Consider the following 23,524-nt stretch of genomic DNA (forward strand, 5'->3'; position numbering starts at 1 on the left):
GACCAAGAACTACAATTCCCAGCAAGCATTTCCACAGTGCCCGGGGAACTGAGTCCGGAAACGTTGCAAGAACCTGAGAGGCGCGGTTTCCCGGAGCCGGGAACCTTCTGCCTCCCAAGGGCGGGAGAATCTGGGAGACGGCCTCCTGTGGGGGCGGGGCCAGGGCTAGGAACAACCAATCACAGCGAGGCGGCCTCCCTTAGGCGCTGAGCAGCGACCAATCGGAACGCGGGGGCCTCCTTCGCGGCGAGCGCGCCTAGTTTGAACGCGCTCTTGGGGCGGCCGGCTGTCCTGAAGAGAGTCCTGAGGCGAGGTGGGGCTGAGCCCCCAGCTGTGGTCGGCTGGCTCTGTGGAGGGGCGTTCTGGCCTCTGAGGCGCAGGTAACCGCTGCCCGGGGCCGAGGCGGGGGGACGGGTGGAGGGCCGCGGAGAGGCGGCGGCTGCGGAGCGCGGGGCCGAATGTCAGGGACGAGAGCTCGTATGCTGTGCGCTGGGCGGCTTGGCGGGCTCGAGCCCGAGCCTCCTGCCGGCCCTGCGCCTCGCCCGCCCCGCGGTTCCATCTTTTGGAGGCCGACGTTTTCGTGTCTTCTGGCCCTGACAGGGTTCGGGAGAGGGGCGCGTTTTTCTTCCTCCCACCTCTTCTGCCTATGCCCTCTGAAACTACAAGTCACTTGCATTGCCAGAGAAGCTTTGAGGTGATGCTTGTTTGAGAGGAACCTAGCTGAGCCCGAGGAAGGCGGAGTGCACGCACTTGCCTGAGCAGCACCCCACTTTCTGTTAGGTGCTCGCTTGCTGTGTCGAGCACCTGGGGAGCTCAGATTCTTTCACAAATTAAGGGCGCTTGCCGGCTTGCTCGAGGCTCCTCCGCTGGCTGCCGGGGCTGGGGAGGGTTGTGCCGGCCCATTTAACAAGCAAACTTACCGTGAAATAATCGTGTTGTTTAACCAAGGTGCCCTTAAATAGAGTGGGATCATTTTCCAGGTTGAAATGTGTATAGTTGAAAACTCTTTTTGTTTCCTGTTTTTACAAGCTCCTGTGGTATCTTTTCTCTCTTTAAATGGATGGTATACATTTTTATTAGAATAATTTTCACAAAACTTCCCTAGGCTCTGTGTAAGCTATAACCCATCTGAAAATCTTAAGTTTTTTTAAGGTTTATTTATTTATATTTATTTATTTATTTTGACAATCTTTACATAATTAGGGTAAAAAGCTTCAAACCCTACAGGAAGATGGGTAAGACAATTAGTTCCGTATTGTTTCCTTCATAAGGCTTATTTTTATTTGAAAGGTAGGTTTATAGAGAAATCTTCCATCCATTGGTTCCCTCACCGAATGGCTGCAAAGGCCAGAATTGATCCGATCCTAACCCAGGAGCTTCTTCCTAGTTGCCACTGCAGGTGTAGGATCCCAAGGACCAGAGCCGTCCTCTGCTGCTTACTGAATCCATAAACAGAGAATGGCAGGTACAGGGACCAGTGCCCCTGTGGGATGCTGGCGCTTGCAGATGGAGGATTAGCCTGTTGAGCCACCATGCAGGCTTCAAATTTTTATACTTTTACAGTATCCTTTTGATATAGTGGTTTTTTATATTAATTTGATAGTTAAAATTGTTCTGTTTTAGAAATTTGACTGACAAGATGGCACCTTTTACTCCAAAGAAGAGGAAGCAACATTCCAAGAATTGTGATAGGTGAGTCTCCTCCTAGGGGTAGAAAATATGCATATATAGTCTGGAAATATAGACGTTTTTATGGTACATTAGGCAGTTCTTTCAGAAACCAAAAAGGTGTTTTCTTCGGTTAAGAAGTGTGCGAAATCTTTTGTCACCTTAGTCCTAGAAAGTGCATACTTACAGTCCCTTCTTGTGCAATTTCGTTTTCCACAGTTTTAGTTATTAATGACCAGTCTCAGTACATAGATATTAGTGGAAAAAGTGAAGATAGTACAAGATATTGTTTCTTTTTTTAAGTTAATTTCTTTTTTTTATTTTGAATTTTATGGTACAATTCTATAGCCTCTGGGATTACCCACCCCCCAACTGGTTTTCCCCTTATTATTACAATAGTATAGTCCTTCATAAGCAGTCATAAGTCCATCAGTCTGTTATCTAAGTGTGCCCTGACATTGTAGGTATAGACAGTGTCAGGCAGTCCAGCATCCCATTGCCCAGTTTCATTGGGAGTCCATCTTTGATTTGGAAGTAAGGATACATTTTGCTTTGTATCTTCACATCTGAATATGATAGTTTCTATTACACCATCACTGTGCATTCCCTTATGAGAAGCCATGAAATAAAAGTCAACAATAGGTATAAAAATACAAGATATTTTGAGAGGCTAAGTTGAATTATTGCGGCATATTGCTATAATTGTGTTATTATCTCTTACTATGTTATTTACAATTAAACTTGATCATAGAAAAGAAAAAACCATAGTGTGTATATATATGTATATAGGACAGGACATATAGTATATAAGCTAGAATGTGTGTGTATATATATATATATGCTGTCTGAGATTTAAATAGCCACTGGGATCTTGGGACCTATGCCCAATACAAGGCAGAACTACTGTACTCGGTATTTATTATGTGTCCAACCAGATGCATAAATTATTCCCAATGGAAAAGATTGTGGAGTGTCAGTTTATTGTAGATAATTAGTCCTGATGGGAGATTTGTAGCTAGTTGAACAAATATAATTTGTATCTCTAGAAAATGCTTTATTTTTTAAAAGGCTTATTTATTTGAAAGGCAGAATTACATAGAGAGGGAGAGACAAAGATCTTCCATTTGCTGGTTTTCTCCTCCAGTGGCCTCAGTGGTCACTTGCCAGGAGCTGCTTGTGTTTCCTGCATGGGTGCCAGTGCCCAAGTGTTTGCAGGGAACTGGACTGAAAGTGTAGCAGCCGGGATTCAAAACCAGCACCCAGCAGGATACAGGTGCCGCTTTATTGACTACGCCATGGTGCCAGCCTCAGAAGTAGATTATAAAATACATACTTTCATGTCAAAATCTTTTTACCAACTCTTCATGAGCCAGACTGTGATTTTTGTTTTGTTTTGAAAAAAATGTTGGAATGCTTTGTTGATAAAGAGTTTGGGAATCTGCTGTTAAATGTGTCCAAAAAGTGTAGATATGTTTTGTGAGCACGGCTGTGTTATTTTTAATATGACCTGTAAGTAGTTTGTTACTGAGTGGTATATTACACTCATTTTTCAACAATATAATGAACTTAGTGAACTTGATGTTTCTTTTTATAGCCTTTTATCAGACATTCCATCAAAGAAATTAATTTTGGACTGTACTCCGAATATATTTCCATCACCTGATTTTTGTCAAAATAATGATAAAAATGAAGAAAAGGCACTTTGCTCTCTACAAGACCACTTCATTCCAAGTCTACTCAAAACTTCTGCGAGTGATAGATTGCCATCTGCAAGTCAAGGCTCACCATTTAAATCAGCTGTCTCCACAGTATCCTTTTACAACAAAAATAAATGGTACCTCAGTCCACTGGAGAGAAAGCTGATAAGAGAGAGTAGATCCACTTGTCTAAAACCTATTAATGGAGAAAAATCTTTTCCCAGTGTGATGGAAAAAATGCAGGGAAAACCAATCTGCTCCAAAAAGAAGAGCAAAAAACCACAGAAGAGTTTAACTGCTAAGTATCAACCAAGTTATAAACATACCAAGCATACAGCGAAGAATTCTAAAAGTTCCAAACAAAATCAAGTGACCTATAAGCCAGTTGTGGAGAAAGAGAATAATTGTTGTGCAACTGAAAGTAATGTGACTGCTCGCCGGGTTTTGAGCCAAAAAATAAAACCACAAGTTACACTTCAGGGTGGGGCAGCATTTTTTCTTAATAGAAAAAGATCCACTCTTAGAAAACCGCCTCTGGAAAATAAGCCATCCCTGGAACATACCCAAAGGAATAAGTCCAAATTGATTGATGATTCTGATGTAGAGACTGTGACTGTAAGAAAAACTTTTGAGACAAAGCAAGTGCCAAGGTGCTTGTCACTAGAAGAGAAATTAATAAAGGTAAAGAATGCTAAATATTTGATATCTTAAAAGTTGGATAAAAAAGTTTTTGTATATTTAAATAGTTGGACAAAATTTTCTTGACAGTCTAGAGAATATTGCCAATATCATAGCATTTAGTCACTATAAAGAATTTAGAATCAGAATACAAAGATAACCTTTCATCCTTTCTTGGCTTAAAGAAATGTACTGACATTTTTGTTGGCATTAAGGCAAACATTTAATTCCCCCATTAGTAAACTGAGGGCCTCTCCAGAGAAGATTACTAACACTTAGTTGAAATTCTGTGTTTTTAAAAAGTAGAAATAGCAAAATTTTAAGAGGTGGTTCCAGAGTATAAGTACATTACTTTTTGTTATGTTTCAGCTCATTTGTAGTAGATTATGACAGAAGTATTAGGGAATACATAAAGTGTATGTTACTGAAGAAGTAATTTCACTATGTAGATTGTTGGGGTCTTTTACGTTTTCAGTTTTATTCTCTGCTTTTTCATTTGATTGCGCTCACGTTAACATAGCCAGCCTAGATTAGTACTATCTGAAAAAATGTTTTGGTGGGATGGCTCAGTCCAAGTTATTGTCTGCAGCACAAGAAGGAATTTCTGGATATGGTGTCTGAGATGGGGTGGTGTATGAAACAGTTTGAACAGGACTCGGGTGTTGCTGGTTCCCTTGCTTATTTTGGAAATCCTGGCACGGATCTGATAGAAGTCAGGACAGTCAGCCTGGTAATTTGATTATAATAACCTTGGAATTAGCTAAAGGTCGTTGCCAGGGACCACACCTGGCTGCCCACGGTGTGTTTTTTGTTCGTTTGTTTTTAGCTGATGCCAGTTTTCCCCTTGGAGGTTTGGGCGGTGCAGGTAAGGCTGCAGCAGAAGCAAGGGCTGGCAACCTCAGTTCCTCCTTGCTGGTCACCTCTCAGCCTGCACCAGTGTCAGCAGCATGCAATTTAAAATCTGTGTTAAAACAATAGCATTTATGGGGCCAGAGCAGTGGTATGCCATGCCTATCCTCTACTTGTAGTGCCAGCATTCCATATGGGCAACTGTTTGTGTCCCAGCTGTTCCACTTTCAGTGCTGTTCACTGTGGCCTGAGAAAATAGCAGAGAATGGCTCAGGTCCTCAAGCCCAATTGCTCACTTGAGAGACCCAGAAAGAAGTTACTGGCTCCTGGCTTCTGATCAGTCCAGCTCAGGCCATTGTGGCCATCTGGGGAGTGAACCAGTGGTTGGAAGATCTCTCTACCAATCTCCTCACTCCCTTTCATATAAAAATAAATCTTTTAAAAGATTAAAAAATTTAATCCACTAGACTTAGAATATTACTATTTTCAGTGTAATAAATTATCGATGATTTACATACTTGTTATATGAGATTCTTGAAATCCATGTTTATATTTAACAGCATATTCCAGTTTAGATAACCTTATGTCATTATTTTCCTACTTTCACTTCTCAAAATCACAGAAAATTCAAAATTCATAAATCCAGCCCGTGAATGTTACTCTTGACCTATATGAGTTTAAAAATCTAAGCCTCTGGGCCTGGTGCAGTGGCCTAGCAGTTAAAGTCCTTGCCTTGAACACATCAGGATCCCATAGGGGCACTGGTTCTAATCCTGGCAGCTCCACTTCCCATCCAGCTCCCTGCTTGTGGCCTGGGAAAGCCGTTGAGGACAGCCCAAAACCTTGGGACCCTGCGCCCGCGTGGGAGAGCTGGTGGAAGTTCCTGGCTCCTGGATTGGCATAGCACCAACCCTTGTGGTCACTTGGGGAGTGAATCATCAGATGGAAGATCTTCCTCTGTCTCTTCTCCTCTCTGTATATCTGACTTTCCAATTAAAATAATTTTTTTTAAAGTCTAAGCCTCTTATTTAAAAGGTTTATTTTATTTTTATTTGAAAGGCAGAATTAGAAAGGAGAGAGATATCCTCTGTTGGTTCACTCCCCAAAAGGCCACAGTGACTGAGGTTGGCCTGGATCCACTTCTGGTTCTCCAACCTGGTTGCAAGGGGCCTAAAAATGTGGGCCATCCTCTGTGGTTTCCCCAGGCCATAAGCAAGGAGCTGGGTCAGAAGTGGATTAGCCCAGACAGGAACTGGCACCCGTAAGAATTCTAGCATCCTAGGCAAAGGCTTATTAAGATAAATAAATCATTAAAAAATAATTACAATTTACCTTTTTAAACCTGTTTTCAGGATTCATCAGCTGGTGTAGTTTCTTCAAGGGAGTGTAAACTTGATCAAAGTAAGCATTTTCCTTCAGAGGATTCTCTTGGTGAGAGCAAGACATGTGGTAAGAGGAAACTTTTTACATGAGTTTAGTTCTTTGAACTATTGCTTCTTTACATGTGATAGTATAAAATTCACACTGTTTTCTGGGTCTCTGAATGAAGTGTCTTTCCCTGTCTCTGTATATCTGGCTTTCCAATAAAAATAAATATTTTTAAAGTTGGAGACTTGTGTTAATATCTTCGTGTTCATTTCTGTGACATTGTTTTCAGTGATAAAGCAGTGCAGTATATTTTGTCAAGCAGGAGACAAAGAGTGTTTGTTCTCTGTTTTCCTCATCTGTGTGGTAGAAAGTAAGACGGTGAGAGGACTCCTATCTGCTTTTACTCTCTTCTGCAATAGTTAGAACTGGTTCAAGCCAGAGCTGAGAGTATAGATCGCAGCTAAGATGTTCCATTACTTGAGCCATCACGGCTGCCTTAACGGGCTGGATTAGCAGGAAGCTCACATCAGGAACCAAAGCTAGTTATGAACCCAGACACTGCAATATGAAGCATAGGTGTCCAATTCAGCATCTTAAAAACTCGGCTGAATGCTCCCATGAAATAAGGAGAGTGCTTAATTGGTTATGACTACTGCTAAAGCTGTCTAGATGTGTAATTTTTTAAAGATTTATTTATTTTTATTAGAAAGATATATACAGAGCGGAGAAGAGACAGAGGAAGATCTTCCGTCTGATGATTCACTCCCCAAGTTGCCGCAATTGCGATAGCTGAGCCGATCTGAAGCCAGGAGCTTCTTTTGGGTCTCCCACGTGGGTACAGGGTCCCAAGGCTTTGGCCATCCTTGAATGCTTTCCCAGGTCACAAGCAGGGAGCTGGATGGGAAGCAGTGCTGCTGAGATCAGAACTGGTACCTGTATGGGATCCTGGTGTGTTCAAGGCAAGGACTTTAGATGCTAGGCTACCACGCTGGGCCCTAGAATGTGTTAATTTTTTTTTTTTTTAAAGATTTATTCATTTTATTACAGCCAGATATACAGAGAGGAGGAGAGACAGAGAGGAAGATCTTCCGTCCGATGATTCACTCCCCAAGTGAGCCGTAACGGGCCGGTGCGCGCCGATCCGATGCAGGGAACCAGGAACCTCTTCCGGGTCTCCCACGCGGGTGCAGTGTCCCAATGCATTGGGCCGTCCTCAACTGCTTTCCCAGGCCACAAGCAGGGAGCTGGATGGGAAGTGGAGCTGCCGGGATTAGAACCGGCGCCCATATGGGATCCCGGGGCTTTCAAGGCGAGGACTTTAGCCGCTAGGCCACGCCGCCGGGCCCAGAATGTGTTAATTTTTATAGGATCCTATCATCCTGTATTTACCTAAAATAATAAGAAAGAAATAATTTGTTATATGAGGAATTTTCCAAAAACTTCATAGAAAACTCATTTAATTCCATAAACTTTTTGAAATGCCTTTCTAATCACTTATAATTGATTAGACACATCATAAACTAAGAACTTGCTAGGCAATAGAAAAATGACACTGCAGGGCAGGAGTTGTGTTTAGCAGTAAAGATGCCAGCAAGGACACACGTGTTCTGTCCCAGAGTACCTTTGTTCAAGCCCTGCCAGGCTCCCATTTCCGGCTTCCTGCTTGTGTGCACCTTGGGAGACTGCAGATGAGAACTCAAATAGTTGAATCCGTGCCACTCAAGTAGGAGACTAGAACGGAGTTCCTGTCTTCTGCCCTGGGGCTTGGTCTAGCCTGGTTGTTAGGGACATCTAGGGAGTAAACCTCTCTCTCCCTTTTTCCTCCTTTCGCCCTCCTAATCTCTCAAATAATTTCTCCCAAAAAAATATGTATTCCAGGATATTGTCTAAGTCAATTGAAGGATTATTTAGTAGATAAAGTAATAAAGTTGATGCAAGGATGTGGAAAAAGTCATGAAAGCACACACAGTAACAGTTATTGCTCAGTAACTGCAGTTTGTCATTTACTTCTTCCAGTCCTATTCAGTAGGTTCTGTTAGGACCATTTCATGGAAGAAGAAATTAATTTAGATTGGCCTGCCCATTTCACATGCCTTGGTTTTATTGCTGGAGGATGAGCTGTAATTATTTTTCAGCTCAAAGTTTAAATTTTTTTTTTTAAGATTTATTTATTTTTATTGGAAAGTGAGTTATACAGAGTGGAGGAAAGACGGAGAGGAAAGCCAGAGCTAAATCCAAAGCCAGCAGCCAGGAGCTTGCTTTAGGTCTCCCACGCAGGTGCAGGGTCCCAAAGCTTTGGACTGTCCTTAACTGCTTTCACAGACCACAAGCAGGGAGCTGGATGGGAAGTGGGGTTGCTGGGATTAGAACTGGTGCCCATCTAGGATCCTGGCATGTGCTTTTTATATGTGTCTAAGTAGATGGGCACACTTTGAAGTTCATTAAGTATGGTAAATAGTTTATGGGTTTTTATCAAATGAATAGAATCAGGTGAAATTTTAGAACTACAGAACAGTTGCTTCACACTAAACACTCCTTGTACCTGTCTTGTAGTCTACTCTCCTTCGTATGCTTGGCAACCACTAATCTGTTTTCTGTTTCTGTTGTTTCATCTTCTCTGGTAAAAGTGTTAGGCAAATGAAATTATGCTATGCAGACTTTGGGTCTGTCTTCATTCAATAAACTATATTTAAGATTTGTCTGTGTTATTGCATATAATTCCCCATTTACCACTAAACTATGGTTGTCACATAAGAATTCTTTGTATATAAATAATTGCCAGTAATCTGTCCCAGTCTGACTTGTCTTCATTCTCTTTAACAATTTTAATTTTTTTTTGGTTTTGGTTTGTCATTTGGGGGGATGATGGAGCATGGGCTTCCTTTAAAACTCCTTAAATTTGTCCAACCACTTTATATATTGTGCTCTAAGTGTAGTATGTAAAAGAAACTAATCATCCACGTTCAGATTTTTTTTCTAATTTTATGTTTCACATTTAGATATGTGATCCATTTTAAATTAGTTTTTATAAAAGGCATTTGTGTGTAATAATTTTGCACACAAATATCTAATTGTTCAGAAACATTTGCTGAAAACTATTCTTTTTGCATTGAGTTACCTTTGTTCCTTGGTCAAATTGGTTGAAAATACAAATAGTTGTCATTTTTTTCTCTTCCTAGGTTCTTCCAAATCGACTATCTATCCCATCTTCAGTGTGTCTTCAGTCAGTGCAAAAAGGTAGGAATTGTTTTTTTAATGTACAAGCTTTTCTAACTTAAATGGATTCTCTGGGTCTTTTTCTTCTTTGTAAACAATTTATTTATTTTTATTTGAAAGGCAGAGTTACAGTTAGAAGGAGAGACAGAGAGAAAAAAAAAAGCTTTCTACCTTGTTTCATTCCCCAGATGGCTGCAACAGTCAGAGCTGGGTAGGTCTGAAGCCAGGAGCCTAGAGCATCTTCTAGGGTTCCCATGTGGGTACAGGGAACCAAGCACTTGGGCCATCCTCTGCTGATTTCCCAGACACATTAGCAGGGAGCTGGATCAGAAATGGAGCAACTCAGGCTTGAACCAGCACCCACCCATATGGTAGAGGCTTACTCTGCTATGCTATGAGGCCAGCTTCATCCTTCTTTTCGTGCTACTTAGTTTGGGGACCATCCGACACTTTCCTACTAAGGGGATGGGATTATAGTATTAAATATAGGAGATGAAATCAGTCCCTCCCATAGAAACTTCGTGAGAGCTCTGGATTCAAAGATAGAAAATGATTCGATGGGTTTAAAAATAATAACTGCTGAGGCTGGCATGATGGCTCAACTGGCTAATTCACTGCCTGCCAGTGCCTACATCCTTTTTAGGCACCAGTTCATGTCCTGGCTGCTCCACCTCCCATCCAGCTCCCTGTTTGTGGCCTGGGAAGCCGTGGAGGATGGCTCAAAGCCTTGGGACCTTGCACCCACATGGGAGACTTTGAAGAAGCTCCTGGCTTCTGGCTTTGGATCAGCTCAGCTCCAGCCATTGCAACCGTTTGAGGAAAAAAACAACAGGTGAAATATCTTTCTCCGTCTCTCCTCTCTATACATTTAAATTAAAACATAAAAACTGTTAATATTAACCAGGACCTTACCCATAAAAAATAGTTTACACCTATTATTTGATTCACTGTTCACTGCATTCTGGAATATTATATCCATTTTCAGCTGAATGACTCTTGGTACTGTAGCCACAGTTCCATAGCTGCCAGGTGCCAGAGACAGGACCAGAACCCACATCTCAGTCAAAACCCGTTAAGCTGTATTCCCTTCCATGGGTGATAATGTGTAAATAATAAGCTAAAACTTAATGAGCATTTACAACCTTATGATGTAGACATCACTATCCCATTTCATAGTTAGAGGAAACTGGCCAAAAGAACTTGCAGTAGCTTAATGTTAGTGTAAATCCCAGTTGAAGCTATCACTATCCTGTATTCAAAACTAAAGACTATATTGGAAGGAGGGAAGGCTGGGTGGATAGAAAGCATTAAGGGTGGAAGAGTTCTGAAAAGGTTTCTTACAGTGTTAGTATCTTCCTTCTAGGCAGTTTTGAGTCTTCTCCCCATATTTGGTGATAAAGAACTCTGTATTAAGCTAGCCACTCCCTGGGTAAGTTTTTCTGTTCTTAGGACATCCCACTTTAAATTTCATCAGATTGAGATGAGTGGTAATTTGTCCCTTCAAAGGCCATGTTCCTGGTTTTTCTCTCCTTTCCCTTTTCTCACCTTTATTTTTTTTTTCTCATTACTGTGAATTCCAGACTGCTACAGTTTGCTGGTAAAAATATATAGACTAATTCAATATAGCATAAAGAGGTACTGGAATACAATTGGCTGAATTCTAGGAAAAAAAAAATTGTGTAGACTGCAAAGCAGTGGATATCAGCAGTTTTTCATGGTGTAATCTATCAGGGTGCGTGGCCTTACATTTGCTGTTTTGTTTTCATGGTTCTTTTGGACTGATTTTTTTTTTTTTTTTAACATTTATTTTTACTTGAGAGACAGATTTTGCAGAACAAGGTCTTGCGCCCACTGATTCACTCCCCATAGGGCCACAAACAGCCAGAGCTGAGCCAATTTGAGGCCAGGAACCAGGAACTTCTCCCTGCTCTCCCATGTGTGTGCAAGGGTCCAAGAACTTTGGTCATCCTCCATTTTCTCAGGTCATAAGCAGTGAGCTGGATGGGAAGTGGAGCAGCTGGGACACGAACTGGCACCCCTATGGCATGCCCACACAAGTGGAGGATTAGCCTGCTTTCCCATGTGGTGACCTCTGGACTGATTTTTATTTTTTAAGGCTTCATGTTTATTTGAAAGGCAAAACAACAGAGGGCAGAGCTGGGGGAAGGGATTGATCTTCTATTCACTGATTCAGTGGCCAAGTGCCTACAACAGGCAAGTTTGGGCCAAGCCGAACACAGAACACTGGAACTCAAGTTTTTTTCATTTTAAAGCAAAAATTACAATTTCTTTTTTTTTTTTTTTTTTTTTTTGAGATTTATTTATTTCAAAGGCAGAGATAGAGAGTGGGGGGATATCTTCCATCTACTGGTTCACTCCCCAGATAGCTGCAATGGCAGAGTTGGGTTGGTCCAAAGCCCAGAGTCAGAAGCCAAGAACCCCTTAGGGTCTCCCACGTGGGAATAGGGCCCAAAGCTCTAGTGCCATCTTCAGCTGTTGTCTTGGGTCATTTGCAGGGAGCAGCTTGGACTTATGCATGTGAGATGCTGGCACTGCAGGTGGCTCTACATGCTGTGTTATGGCACCAGCTGCAAGATCACAACTTCTATGACTACAGAGCCAGCCGGGCTGGGTGAAGACTGGGACCAACTGGAGAATGCATGACCCATTTCCAAAGGATGTGTTGTTGGCTCTAATAGAGTGTTGAAGAAACAGAAAACTATTTAAGATTTAGAGTTAGAAGATCGGGATTTAAATGTTAACATTGCCATTCACTAAGTTACTTCATCTTGAGTAAATTTCTGAGCCTCTCTTTTGAGGCCTCAGGTTTCTCATTGTTTTCTCTATTCAACAAGTTATTGTTGGATAAAAACACAAAAAGGCATGACAGGATGGGTCCAAAAGGAAGACTCAGTCAGGATGCCATATTAGAGTGCTCAGTATACAGCTCCAGCTCCTGAGTAACTTCCTGCAATGTCCCTAAGAAACAGCGTTGACTCAAGTTAGTTGGCTTCTTGCTATCCACACTGGAGACCTGGATTAATTTCTGGCTCCCAGTTTCAGCCCTGCTTAGCTCTGGCTGTTGTAGACATTTAGGGAGTAAACCAGCAACTGGAAGTACTTTATTTCTAATAATAACTATTTCTTAATAATTGCAAGGTACACTGTAAATATTATACATGCATTCTTCCAACATTTTAAAATTAGTAACATTCTAAGTTTACTAACTTTTATTTCAAGATCTGTGGCTGAGGAAGAATCTTCTGTGGAATCCATCACATGTACTAACTTCTTGAAACTGACACAGAAAAACATTAATACCAGAGATGCAAATAAAGAAACAAAAGACCAGCTCGTCATTGTGAGTAAATTTAAAACAAAGCTCTTTCCTGTACATGGCTCTAACATGTTAGATAGGTAGTTAAACATACTGTCTTAGAGTTGACCTAGGTAATAAGTATTCTGAATTCTGTAACACTGTTTTGTTGCAAGGACAGCATCTCTCCGGTCCTTTAAAAGAAAACATTAGTTAGCCTCTGCATTAGCAACAGTTCAGAACCTCATATGTACTTGCAATGGTACTGAGCAGTGCTTTATGAGGTGTAGGTTTTAAGTTGTGACATTGAATCTTCCTGACTTTTCCATATTAGTTTACTTGTACTTTTCTGGAACTGTTTTTATATTTTTTAGCCAACTCTTGGGATGAATATTTTTTTTTTAAAGATTTATTTATTTATTGGAAAGGCAGATATACAGAGGAGGAGAGACAGAGAGGAAGATCTTCCGTCCAATGATTCCCTCCCCAAGTGAGCGCAATGGCTGGAGCTAAGCCAGTCCGAAGCCAGGAACCAGGAGCTTCTGGTCTCCTGTGTGGGTGCAGGGTCCCAAGGCTTTGGGCCGTCTTCAAATGCTTTCCCAGGCCACAAGCAGGGAGCTGGATGGGAAGCAGGGCCGCCGGAATTAGAACCCGCGATCATATGGGATCTTGACGCATGCAAGGTGAGGACTTCAACCACTACGCTATTGCGCCGGGCCTTGGGACGAAGAATTTAATACTCCTGGGCACTTAAGGAAAAAAACCCTGTTTAAATCAGAAGTCCTGGCATTTTGTACCAGTTTGACATAAAGCTCTTTTAGGTCTTTAAAGAGATTTGTGAAAAGATGCTATTCTTCATTTTCATATAATCTTGTGATTTAAATTATTTATTCCTAAAACTATGGGTCTAGTAAGAAATTTGTCTTTAGCTCTGTCCAAACACAGTTGTAATACTGTTGGCAACTCATTGCATCTCTAGGTATCTTTCTCTTTCCATCTCTTGTTGGGGAGGGAAGGGAATCCTCATCTAGTATTTCACTTGTGTCATATAAAAGAAGAATAGGAAGAATTGAATGAATGAATGAATACAGGAACTTAATTTAGATCTTCATGTGACATGTAAATATTTGATGGGTGTTTTATAATTGCAGGATGCAGGTCAGAAACATTTTGGGGCCACCATGTGTAAGTCATGTGGCATGATCTACTCTGCTTCCAGCCCTGAAGACGAGATGCAGCACACTCAGTATCACCACAGATTTCTGGAAGGAATCAGATATACAGTGAGTCAAAAGATAGTCTTTCAATTTTCTCTAAAAGCTGCCGTAAAAGAGACCTTTTGATTAAATATTAGTAGCATCTAAATACATATAAATATTGTATCATCTGTACTTTTCCTTAAAATTTGAGGCTGACATTAGTAAAAAGTTATAATGCTGTTTCAAAGTTACCAGTCTAATGTAAGTATTATGTGTTGTCCTATTTTGAATAAATGCCTTACAACTGACTAGCCATAGTTTGCTCTTTATTTTTAAAGATTTATTTTTATTGGAAAGGCAGGGCAGATTTATAGACAGAAGAGACAAAGATCTTCCACCCACTGGTTCGCTCCCAAAATAGCCACAATGGCCGGAGCTGAGCCAGTCTGAAGCCAGGAGCCAGGAGCTTCTTCCTGGTATCCTATGTGGGTTGCAAGGCCCCAAGGATTTGGACTATCCTCCACTGCCTTTCCAAGTGCATTAGTAGGGAGTTGGGTCCAAAGTGGAGCAGCTGTGACACAGACTGGGTTGCTGGTGCTGCAGGTGGAGCCTTAGTATGCTACACCATGGGCAGCCCCTGTTACTTGAGTGTAAAACCATTATATATATCCTCAGAGTATTTAAATTAAAATTTTTACATAATTTGTGTTTTTTTTTTTAAGTCAGAATGCCAGTGTCAATCACAAGATTTATTTCTCTAAAGTAGAAAAAGCACTGTTCCTCAGTGGTGTAGAAAAGGGTTATAAACAATAAGGGAGATTTCATTGCATAGTTGTGATTGACTAAATCATTAACTGTTGGTAATGAACTTGTTTTGGGGGAGAGAGGGTCTCTCTTAGCCCCCAAAGTTGGAGGAGGAGCTGAAAGTTCCAAGCCTCTGATTCTCACTTGGTCTTTCCTATAATCAGCCCCCATGCTGAAGCTACGTAGGCCAGCCTAGTCATTGATATTTTATTGGGATAAAAGGACAGTTATTGTTCCAATTATAGTGTATGTGCTGCCGAAGTAAGCAGGGAAAGACAGTTATCACTTAGGAGGTTCCAAGGTTATTAGGTTTGTCAGGAAACAGAGACAAGGACCAAATGTTTTACAATATCACATTGGGGGATAGACTACTTTAAAATAGTATAGAATTGATGAGGAGGAATGTATAGGCAATAAATGAGTACAGAAGAAAGACCATGTATACCTCTGTTATTTTCCATACACTGAGAGGCATTGGGGTAGAAAACACTTGGATGGAAATCTAAAAATTGAAGTTTCTTCATCTAAAATCAGCTTCTGTAGCTCAGTGCTGCTGCTGGCTCTGCAGCTGTTACTCCCCTATTGACTTAGATTGCATTTGATTCTGTAATTTTTTATCACTGTTTAATCTTTAGAATTTTCCAGACTACATTATATATTCTTGTTTTATCAAAAATAAACTTTTTAAAATCCCTTTGGCAGGGCTGGAAAAAAGAACGCATAGTAGCAGAGTTTTGGGATGGCAAGATTGTATTGGTTCTGCCGCATGATCCAAGTTATGCTGTAAAAAAGGTATATAAGATTATCTCTTTAATCATTAATGTCCTTATACTCAGAAGAAATCTTAAGTGCTGAAGTATAAACTGCCTTGTTGATATATAATCCACTTTGTTAGGTGCTAGGAATGACTTTCAAGCTGCTCATACAAAGTTAGACTTAGAGTTACAAGACAAAACTGTATTTGTTGGTAAAGTCCATTCCCTTCATCTTTCTCTAAGCTTTTCAGTGGTATGAAATTAAGCTCAGGATCTGTTTCTTGTGTTAACTGTGTTTCTGTGTCTTTGTCTTTCTCCTTTCACTTACTTACCAGAAAGGCAGAGTTAGAGACATCTTCCACCTATTGGTTCATTGCTCAAATGGCTGAAACAACTAGGGCTGGGCCAGGCCAAAGCCAGAACCTAGAATTCCAGCCTGTCTCCCACATGTCATTCTTAGGCATCCCAGGCAGTGGTTTCACCTGCTTCACAGCAGCTCCAGCCCCTTTTCTGTGTATCTTGAATTAGAACTTTTAGTCATGAGGCTGGCATTGTAATACAGTGGATTAAGCTGCTTCCTGAATTCCGGCATCCCATACAGGCACCAGTTCAAGCCTTGCTGGACCACTTTGGTTCAGCTACCTGCTAATGCACCTGACAAAACAGCAGGGGATGATCCAAGTCCTTGGGCCCCTACACTTGTGGGGAAGACCCTAAAGAAGCTCCTGGCCTCAGTATGGCCCAACCCTGGCCACTGCTGCCAGTGATGAGTGAACCAATGGATGAAGATTTCTCTTTCTGTCTCTCCTCTGAAACTTTACCTTTCAAAAATACAAAATGTTTTAAATAAGTTCAGCCACTATGAACAATGAGTAAAACTTAAGTCTGTGTGAACTGCTTGCTGCTTCTCTCCTCCAGAAGTCTGAATGTCTTCCTGCTCTACGCGATCTTTAAAACAGATTCTTGACTATTTGCAAACTATCTGATGTGTCACAAGTAAAATGAGTTGGGAGTAGGTAAATTTAAGAATAGAGATAAAATAGGCTAAAATTATAAGCATATGGTTTGTACAGATAAATATATGTAGTTTCTGTTGTGCTTTTTAAAATAATTAGCCTCTTTTTTTTTTTTTTTAACATCATTAGGTAGAAGATGTCAAAGAACTTGTTGATTGTGAATTGGGCTTCCAACATGTTGTTCCCAAGTGTTCAAACAAAGTGAAAACTTTTCTCTTTATATCTGATGAAAAAAAAGTAGTTGGGTGTTTAATTGCAGAGCCCATCAAGCAGGTATAGTATATGCTTTTTTAAGTTATTTGCATTATTGATGAGCAACATAATTGGGAAAAGTCACAATAAACATTAGTAACTTTTTTCATGTTAGTACATCCTTAACCATAGGATAATTTAAGCCATTTAATCCTGTTATATTTGTCATTTTGCCTCCTGACCTTCCCCGTGGACTCCCCTTCCCACCTGGTTGCTGGTTCAGTTCTAGCTGCCAGTGGAGTTCAGATCACTGCTTCCGCTGAATGCTGCTGGAATATCTGGTGCAACAGCACTCCATTGTCTCTGCTGTTTTCTCGTGTCTGTCAGTCTGCAGGTCCTCATTTGCCATTGGTCTGTCCTGTTTCCTGGAATGTGCCCTCTCTGCTTCACCCTGGCTAATGTTTCTCCATCTATTTAAACGTGTCCTATTCTGCCATCTTGACTCCCCTGTAGTGTTATCAGTTTTTTTTGTTTTTGTTTTTTTTTTAAGATTTATTCATTTTATTACAGCCAGATATACACAGAGGAGGAGACAGAGAGGAAGATCTTCCATCCGATGATTCTCTCCCCAAGTGAGCCACAACGGGCCGGTGCGCACCGATCCGATGCCGGGAACCTGGAATCTCTTCCAGGTCTCCCACGCGGGTGCAGGGTCCCAATGCATTGGGCCGTCCTCAACTGCTTTCCCAGGCCACAAGCAGGGAGCTGGATGGGAAGTGGAGCTGCCGGGATTAGAACCGGCGCCCATATGGGATCCCGGGGCTTTCAAGGCGAGGACTTTAGCCGCTAGGCCACGCCGCCGGGCCCAGTGTTATCAGTTTTTAAGGCTGTCATGTAAATATAGGATGGGGACTGAAGGAACTTCTGTAGTTTTTAGAAAAACGTATTTTCACCAAGTTTTAAATTTTTTTTTTTTAAGATTTATTTATTTTATTACAAAGTCAGATATACAGAGAGGAGGAGAGACAGAGAGGAAGATTTTCCATCCGATGATTCACTCCCCAAGTCAGCCACAACGGCCGATGCGCGCCGATCCGATGCTGGGAACCAGGAACCTCCTCCAGGTCTCCCACGCGGGTACAGGAAGCCAAGGCTTTGAGCCGTCCTCGACTGCTTTCCCAGGCCACAAGCAGGGAGCTGGATGGGAGGTGGAGCTGCAGGGATTAGAACCGACGCCCATATGGGATCCCGGGGCGCTAAAGGCGAGGACTTTAGCCACTAGGCTATGCCGCCGGGCCCCAGGTTTTAAAATTTTTAAGATTTTTTATTTACTTGAAAGGCAGAGACAAAGATCTTTCATCCTGGTTCACTCCCAAAAGGTCACAATGGCTTGTGTTGTGCCAGGCCAAAGCCAGAAGCCTGGAGCTTCTTCCAGGTCTTCCATGTAGGTACAGGACCCAAGCAATTAGGCCATCTTTCTCTGCTTTTCCAAGCACATCAGTAAGTAGCTGGATCAAAAGTGGAGCAGCCAGTTCTCCAGACGCCATGTATATGGCATTCCAGCATCACAGGCAGCAGCTTGACCCACTATACCACAGTGCTGTTCCTCTCCAACTTTAATAAAATGGAAATTTCATAACAGTATGTGATATTGGCATAAAAGATTTTTTTAAAGTATTCTATAATTACATAAATTGAAACAAATTTGAGAAATATCAAAGAATTTTAATGTCTGTGTTAGGGGTATAGTGGTGACTTATGTTTAGGGATAGTTTGTGTAAAGAACTGTGCACTCATCCGTGTTTAGCTGAAGATGCTTTTGTCACTGCAGGCCTTCCGGGTGCTCTCTGAGCCAGCTGACCCAGACTCCTCCAGCTCTCAGGAGTGTCACAGGGCATGGCAATGTTCAGATGTGCCACAACCTGCTGTCTGTGGGATCAGTAGAATCTGGGTTTTTAGACTGAAAAGAAGAAAGCGCATTGCAAGACGACTGGTAGATACTGTCAGGTAAGAAAATAAAATGGATTCAGACCTAAAAGCTTAGGTTGCTCAGTTTCCCAGAATCTGTCTTGCCTCCTGACCCAAAGGGAGGACACAGTAACTGCCAGCCATCCTGGCCTGGGCTGAATTCTGCCTTGTCTGCGTGGGTGACATGAGCAGGAGTCTTCAGCACACTAGGACAGTATTGCCAGTCTACACAGGAAGCAGTGAGATTACATATATACTGAAATTTGAAAGGGCAAGTTAGATCTCAAAACACAGGTCTCATATTCTATTGCTGATGCTACTTTTTAAAAACCACTTAATCCTGCTTTATGTAATTAATATTTTTGTTTCAGCAATTATCTTAAAATGTCCTTCAGCAGTTTTTTTCCTTGTTGAGGACCACATACAGCATTTAATGCTCATATCTTGACTGGTCTTTTATGAGATTAAAGAATTTGAAGAGTACAGACAGGTTCTTTTGTAGAGTATTCCTAAATTTGTAAATTCTAACCATTTTATAGTTTTAATCCGTATTTAGCAGAATCAAGAAAGAGTGTAGTAGTCAAAATATACCTAGAAGCTTTTAAATATATCCTTGAGTTGAGAAAATGTAATTGGTTAAAATGGTGGGGGTTTTTTGGTTATTGGTTTAAATCACTGTGGTTTTTATTTAGCAGAATCATCTCAATGGTTTCTAGTTGCCATGGAATCGGCCGGAGGCTTAGGATGGTTCCCTTTGTCTTTCAGAATATTTTCAGGGCCTCCATTTATTTGTTTTAGTGCTTGAAATAACATGAGGCTTTCAGTCTGTAAAATCTAAGCCAATTTTATCAATTAGAAATAATGTTGATTTTAACCAAGAGTATCTATGTAAAATATACTTATGTTTAAACAATATTGAGTCATTTTTTCCTTTTTGTTTTTTTTTAAAGGAATTGCTTTATGTTTGGCTGTTTTCTGAGCACTGATGAAATAGCATTTTCTGACCCAACACCAGATGGCAAACTATTTGCAACCAAGTACTGCAACACCCCAAATTTCCTTGTATACAACTTTAATAGTTAATGTCAATTTCAAATATAAAAGTTTACATGTAAGTTCAGATAGTCCCTTATATAAGATGAACTATTTAACCTATTTAATAAAAACTATCAAAAATACCAAGACTTATTCATGCAGAGTTCAGTTTTACTGCTTACGAGTTGAAAGTCAGGTAAATTTGCTGAATAATATCTGGTGATGCAAAGGAAGGAAATTTACTTGGATAATGTCTCCACATTCTGAGTCACTTTTGAAATCTTACAGCTAAGGATGGAAAATTATTTGTTCTCTAAATAACAGCAATGACAAAAAGCTGTGTATGGTTTTCCATGGAAGCAAAATTGCTGCCTCAAGGAGGCGGACTTAAACTTAAGGCAAATAATTGCTTAGTCTTTAAAGGTAATTTCTTGAATTCTTCACATAGTTTTCACGTTTTAAGCACCCATATGTATCATCAACCCAGGTTAAATTTATTTAGAAAGTGTTTGACGGCCCAGAGCGATGGCTCAATTGGCCTATCCTCCCTCTTCAAGTGCTCGGATCATCCCCTATGGGTGCTACTCCACTTCCCATCCTGCTTGTGGCCTTGGAAAGCTGTAGAGGACCCTGTATTCATTTGGGAGACCTGGAAGAAGCTCCTGGCTCCTGGCTTCAGATGGCTCAGCTCTGGCCATGTGGCCTCCTTAAGCAAACCAGTGGATGGAAGATCTTGTGTCTGTGTATGAAAAATAAGATTTTGATTTTATAGCTTGACATTTTAATATTTTTGAACATTAAATGCACAGTTGTCTTCAGGTTTAATTACATTTAGTAATTGCACTATTGTCATTTTTATTGTGCAAAAGATACTGTTTAAGAAACATTGGTTATTGAGTTCATTAAAAAAATGGTTAGACCATTTTTTTTTTCTGGTTAAAATGCACTTGTTCTGAGACATCTGACAAAGTAATATTTTTATAAAATGTATAACAGAACCAAGGCTAGTATATATTTCCACAAGAACATCAATTGTATAAATATTGCACACCTAAATGTGCACATTTGTGTAGTATGATTCTTACACTTTGAAAGCAAAAAAAATCAAATTGTTTCTATAAAATTGATTTTAAAAATTGCTATCTGGCAGGACTTTAGTTTTCAAGGTTATAACTAGAAGTTGTTTACTTGTTTATTTGCAAGTTAACTTGATTGCAAGGCTTAGTTTGAAAAACGAAATGTGGAAGTATCAACAATGTTTAGTTTTGTGAACCTTTTAATGCTATTTTCTTTACTGCTGCTGCTCCAAATTTTTAACTTAAAATTGTTTGCTCAGTGTTTGAGATGAATTAAAATTCTTAGCATTCTACTTTATACAAATGAATGCCCTGGTTTTATTGTCATAAAAATTATATATGCTCTTTGGAAAATTCAAATATGATTAAAAACCACCCTACAATCCTGCTTGGTGTGTGGTGCATATTTACACTAAATACAGTTTTTTCGGTTGCTTCACTTCAGTGTTGTATTTCAAGACACCCATTTCTACTTTACTCACATGATAATTTGCTGTACGTGGTAAAACAAATACACTGAGGAGTTCAAGACTTTTCTTTAAAAAAAAAATTGGTTTTATTCTTGGAAAAATACTCATCATTGTACTGATAGGCCGATAACAATTTGTGTATTACTACCAAATTTTAAAACAGGCTTTAACCATGAAATCCAGTAAATGGGGGCATGGAAAAGGAACACAAAAGCCAGTCAAAGAGGTCCCAGGGCTAACACAGGAAGAACTGACAAACTGACTTTTCTAATTTATCATCTACAGAATCTTTGATGAATGCCTATGCAATTAACTATACTTTTAAAATGTGATGGCTTTCATTTAATTTTAGAATTGCATTGTCTTGGATTTCTAACATATTACTGAAAAAAAGTAATGGTAGTAGGCATCTTTCTTTCTAGATCTCACAGGAATAACCTTAATCATTTCACTATTGAATAGGTTCATTATAGCTCCTTTGTAAAGAAATAACCTTTCTTGTAACAAGGAAGTTCCTTCTTTAGTCTCTAGTTCCCAATGGACGTTCACAAATGGGAGGAATGCCCATCATGTGGAGCCTTCAGGGAGCTCACTGACCTTTTTGTACCATGTGAGGACAGCTAAAGGCGCTGTCCTATGAAGAAGCAGGTCCTTAATCACCACCTTGATGTTCAACTTCAGTCTCTTGAATTTTGATGAGCATCTGTTTATGAACCCCCACTTATGGTATTTTATTATTAGTAACTTAAGATGGGAGACTTACTTTTTGTTTTTCCCCAAATTAGAAGCTCACTAGTTTTCTAGCTTTTTCTAATACATCAACAAATTGTAGATTAAGTATCAGGAGAAAGATATCCTTACCGATGCTTATGCAAGCTGCCAAATATTCTACACTATTAGTAAATGCAAAAGTTGTTTTTGGGAAAATGGAAAGCTACCCAAGGAATGCCTATTTTGATTTACAAAAATACAGACTGCTGTATCCAACCTGTTCCGTTGCTCTTCTTTTGAGAATAAGGTAGAATGGCCAAAAAGGTAACATTTGAGTCTTAAAAGCAAATTGAAGAATAAAATGTTTTCTTGTGCCTGGAATTGTGACATGATGGGTTAAGCTGCTACCTGGGCCAGGGAAGGACATGAAGAGGGATGGCCCACTTGTCTTAGGAAAAGGAGTAGTTAGTCTTGCTAGGCAAAGAATGGCCTGGGAGGAGAAGTTTCGTTAGCCTGGCAAACCTAGTGACACAATATGTAAGTCAGCAAGGATAATGGACCTTATTTTCTATGCAAATGTAAAATACATAAGAGTTATCTAATTTAAGCCAACTTTTAGTTTACTTTGTCACTTTATTATTTTGAAGGAAGATATGCTAGTCAGTGTTTATGTAATCACTGCCTGGAACAGTCTTACTGAAAGGAACATTTCAGTGAATACCAGAATTTTCTACAGTTCCCAGAATGCAGTGGCTGCTATTCCATATCACAATAACTTTACAAATTTTGTCTACAAAAATTAAAGATAAAAATTTGTCTACAGCCAAATCTGGGTATGCCACTTCCATTCAAAATTGTAATCCTATTTTTTAAATTCCCAGGGGACTGTGTCTCCAGAAACAAACAAACAGCTGATCTAAATCAACCTCATTTTACAGATAAACAAGGCCAGAAGAAGGAAAGAGAAGTACACACATTCACGGAAGTTTAATGACACACTCAACTAGTGTATAAAGTAATGTCAAGATGCCTCTTGGTACCAAAGAGGTCCTTTGTTGTAGATCATCCCCTTTAAGTTTTACTTTTTATACCACAGCTGTAAAATGCTTAGGATACACATTAGTAAAAAAATCTAAAGGAATTTCAGTGCAGAAAATACTTAATAAATTAAAACTAAAGATCTGGGAAGATACAGGATTGTATAAACTGTACTGGATATCCAATGAGTTAAGGTTCCAGTGACAGTTAAATAAGTATATTAGCTTAAATAAAGTATGTACATTAAGATGGCCTTGGACCAGCATACAGTTTCAAGTTTTAAAATATAAGCATTTTGTATTGTATAAAAGGGCTCATTTTCATAGTCCATTAAAAGAATATTTTTTAAAAGCTCTAACAAAAGTAATGGTCACTCAGTTGAAATTCACATGCAATTTACAATATTTACTGCTAGGATTTTAAGTCGTGAACAGTGTTAAAGTACAGAGCTGAACTCTAAAAACATTT

At 40.1% G+C, this 23,524-nt stretch overlaps 1 protein-coding gene across 1 annotated transcript; it reads left to right on the top strand.

Moving 5' to 3' along the window:
* The first annotated feature begins 227 nt into the window (after window positions 1-227).
* Window positions 228-20,060, top strand: ESCO2 (establishment of sister chromatid cohesion N-acetyltransferase 2). The gene is made up of 11 exons (XM_058670055.1): window positions 228-380; window positions 1,624-1,692; window positions 3,263-4,046; window positions 6,245-6,341; window positions 9,440-9,497; window positions 12,717-12,837; window positions 13,944-14,075; window positions 15,498-15,587; window positions 16,696-16,839; window positions 18,590-18,765; window positions 19,677-20,060. The coding sequence occupies exons 2-11, from the start codon at window positions 1,640-1,642 to the stop codon at window positions 19,807-19,809; spliced, it is 1,788 nt and encodes a 595-aa protein (XP_058526038.1). The 5' UTR covers window positions 228-380; window positions 1,624-1,639; the 3' UTR covers window positions 19,810-20,060.
* The last annotated feature ends 3,464 nt before the right edge of the window (window positions 20,061-23,524 follow it).

The sequence above is a fragment of the Ochotona princeps genome, chromosome 11, assembly GCF_030435755.1.
Source record: "Ochotona princeps isolate mOchPri1 chromosome 11, mOchPri1.hap1, whole genome shotgun sequence".
NCBI lineage: Eukaryota > Metazoa > Chordata > Mammalia > Lagomorpha > Ochotonidae > Ochotona > Ochotona princeps.